The sequence below is a fragment of the Loxodonta africana genome, chromosome 9 (genome assembly GCF_030014295.1).
Source record: "Loxodonta africana isolate mLoxAfr1 chromosome 9, mLoxAfr1.hap2, whole genome shotgun sequence".
Classification (NCBI taxonomy): domain Eukaryota; kingdom Metazoa; phylum Chordata; class Mammalia; order Proboscidea; family Elephantidae; genus Loxodonta; species Loxodonta africana.
Genome location: NC_087350.1, coordinates 53,064,805 through 53,067,317, shown reverse-complemented (window position 1 = coordinate 53,067,317; position 2,513 = coordinate 53,064,805). Strand labels below are relative to the sequence as shown.

Below are 2,513 nucleotides of genomic sequence, written 5' to 3'. Positions count from 1 at the left end.
TGAAGAAGTCAAAGAAGTCTAGGACTAGGTGCCTTTTCTGCGTGGTGTCTTGGGAGATTAGTATTAAGGAAATATCCTGTACTATTCTCTAATCATATATATACCCACTTATTTTGTGTGTGTGTGTGTTTTCTATGGGGCAGGAAATTTTCACCTATAAAAACACAGGTATTAGAATAAATGTTTGAAGATATCATAATTCAATTCAGTATTCTTTAGATGACATTCTCTCTTCCATTGTAAATGATGTGGAGAGAAACAGCCCAAATAAAAAAAAAGGGGGGGTAGTTATTTATTATCCATGAACTAGCAGAGATGGCTATCTCGTGATAATCTAGACATGGGTTAGCTAAAGATAATCTTGAATCAGACACTGACTTGACCCCTATTCAAGGTCTGCATCTGTGGTTCCTCTGATTATCAGTCACAGAGAAAGGAAAAGAGAATCTCTATGTCTCCCCTCTCGCCCACTCCTGTGTCTGTTTTCTATATATTTGTATCTCAAAGATTTGAAAAAGAAGTGAAAACATATTTTTGGCTCTGAATTTTCCATATTCTGGAAGAAAAGCAAACACCTGAGTAAATTCCCTATTAATAACTGCTCAGTGTGAGAATGAGATGGGAAGATGCTTGTTCAAGATGACATAAGAACAATTAACTGACAATGTTATTTATCTGCAGATGCACACAAGTCCATGGGAATGTTTAACCTAACGAGACTCTCTGAATTCATCCTCTTGGGTCTTTCCTCTCGGCCTGAAGACCAGAAACCACTCTTTGCTCTCTTTTTCATAATTTACCTTGTCACCTTAATGGGAAACTTGCTCATCATCATGGCCATCCGCTCTGATCCTAAGCTCCAAAACCCCATGTATTTCTTTCTAAGCATCTTGTCATTTGCTGACATTTGCTACACGACAGTCATAGTCCCCAAGATGTTGATGAACTTCTTATCAGAGACTAAGACTATTGCCTATGCTGAATGTCTGACACAGATGTATTTCTTCCTAGTCTTTGGAAACATGGACAGTTATCTCCTGGCAGTGATGGCCATTGACCGCTATGTAGCTATTTGTAATCCTTTCCACTATGCCACTGTTATGAGCCACAGACGCTGTGTGTTGCTACTGTCATTTTCCATTGTTTTCTCCTGTCTCCACTCCCTCCTACATGTCCTCCTGGTGAATCGCCTCATCTTTTGTGCTTCAAATGTTATCCATCACTTTTTTTGTGATGTTAGCCCAGTTCTGAAACTGTCCTGCTCTTCTACTTCCATCAATGAACTTGTGGCCATGACAGAAGGGCTGGCCTCTGTTATGGCTCCTTTTGTCTGTATCACCACTTCTTATCTGCAAATCCTTATCGCAGTTCTCAAGATGCCCTCAGCTGCTGGAAAACGCAAAGCCTTCTCCACCTGCAGCTCCCATCTCACTGTGGTCACTCTATTTTATGGAAGCATTAGCTATGTCTATCTCCAGCCCTTGTCCAGCTATACTGTTAAGGACAGGATAGCAACAATCATCTACACAGTATTGACATCGATGTTAAACCCATTTATCTACAGTCTAAGGAACAAAGACATGAAACGGGGCTTAGAGAAATTGATAAACAGGATGAAGTCTCAAATGGATAAGCTTTCTTCTACAGAGCCCAGTGAAATCCGTGGACCCTGATTAGAAGGGGTATTCATGTATGTGCATGTGTGTATGCATGTGTGTAAAACAGCACCTTTTTTTACAAGTCTTTTTTTTGAAAAATGCTCTTTCATCAATTGTCCCTGCACCCTGTAGTTTTCCACCTCCCACCTTGTGGTCCCTGTTATTCCCTGCTTGAACATTTCTACTCATGTCTTGATACCCAGACCCCCACCATAGACTCATGCCATCATACTTCTCTATTTTAGAACATCACATTTCTTTTATTCCTTCCATATTTATTTGGAATCTCCTATATTTCCTAAATCTTCTCTTTGTAGATTCACCCATGTTCGCTCACCTTAATTACCAGAGAATATTTGTACACACCTATATAGAAATCTACATATGCATACATAGCCACTCTCTTCTATTTGAAGCTGTTAGAATTTTTTGCAGGGATATCTGTGTGTGTGTGTGTGTCCTCCCTGTCAGACTAGGAGATCTCCAACTGCAGTGTCTGTGTTCCCCAATCAAATCATAATAGAACTATGGTCCGTTCTTTTGCTTCTTCCAGTAGCTGGATGTCCTAGGCTCCGGAGTCATTAGATTCATAAACAATAATGTCAAATCATCTAATTGACTGTTAGCAAAACAGCTCAATGCTTCTATCCATATTTGGGTCTCTACTACTCTTTCTCTCCCTCATATGTTCAAGGCACATTTGTTTCCTGACTCTTTCTGAGGCTCACTGCCAATGTGCTCTTCTCTCTAAAGATGTCTATATTTCCGCTGTCTCTGTTGTCCTTTTTTTTTTTTTTAAAGAATAAAGTAATGTTTATTGCATATAATCAGAAATGCTTCCTATTATTACTGGAT

General features: G+C 39.5%; 1 protein-coding gene across 1 annotated transcript; it reads left to right on the top strand.

Annotated features, from left to right (window-relative positions):
• The first annotated feature begins 306 nt into the window (after positions 1 to 306).
• On the top strand, positions 307 to 1,673 carry LOC100671645 (olfactory receptor 1L3-like). Its single transcript, XM_003407757.3, has one exon. The coding sequence runs from the start codon at positions 696 to 698 to the stop codon at positions 1,671 to 1,673; it is 978 nt and encodes a 325-aa protein (XP_003407805.1). The 5' UTR covers positions 307 to 695.
• The last annotated feature ends 840 nt before the right edge of the window (positions 1,674 to 2,513 follow it).

Coding starts and splice junctions, on each gene's coding strand:
- LOC100671645 (XM_003407757.3), top strand. CDS start 696: ATGGGAATGTTTAACCTAACGAGACTCTCTGAATTCATCCTCTTGGGT.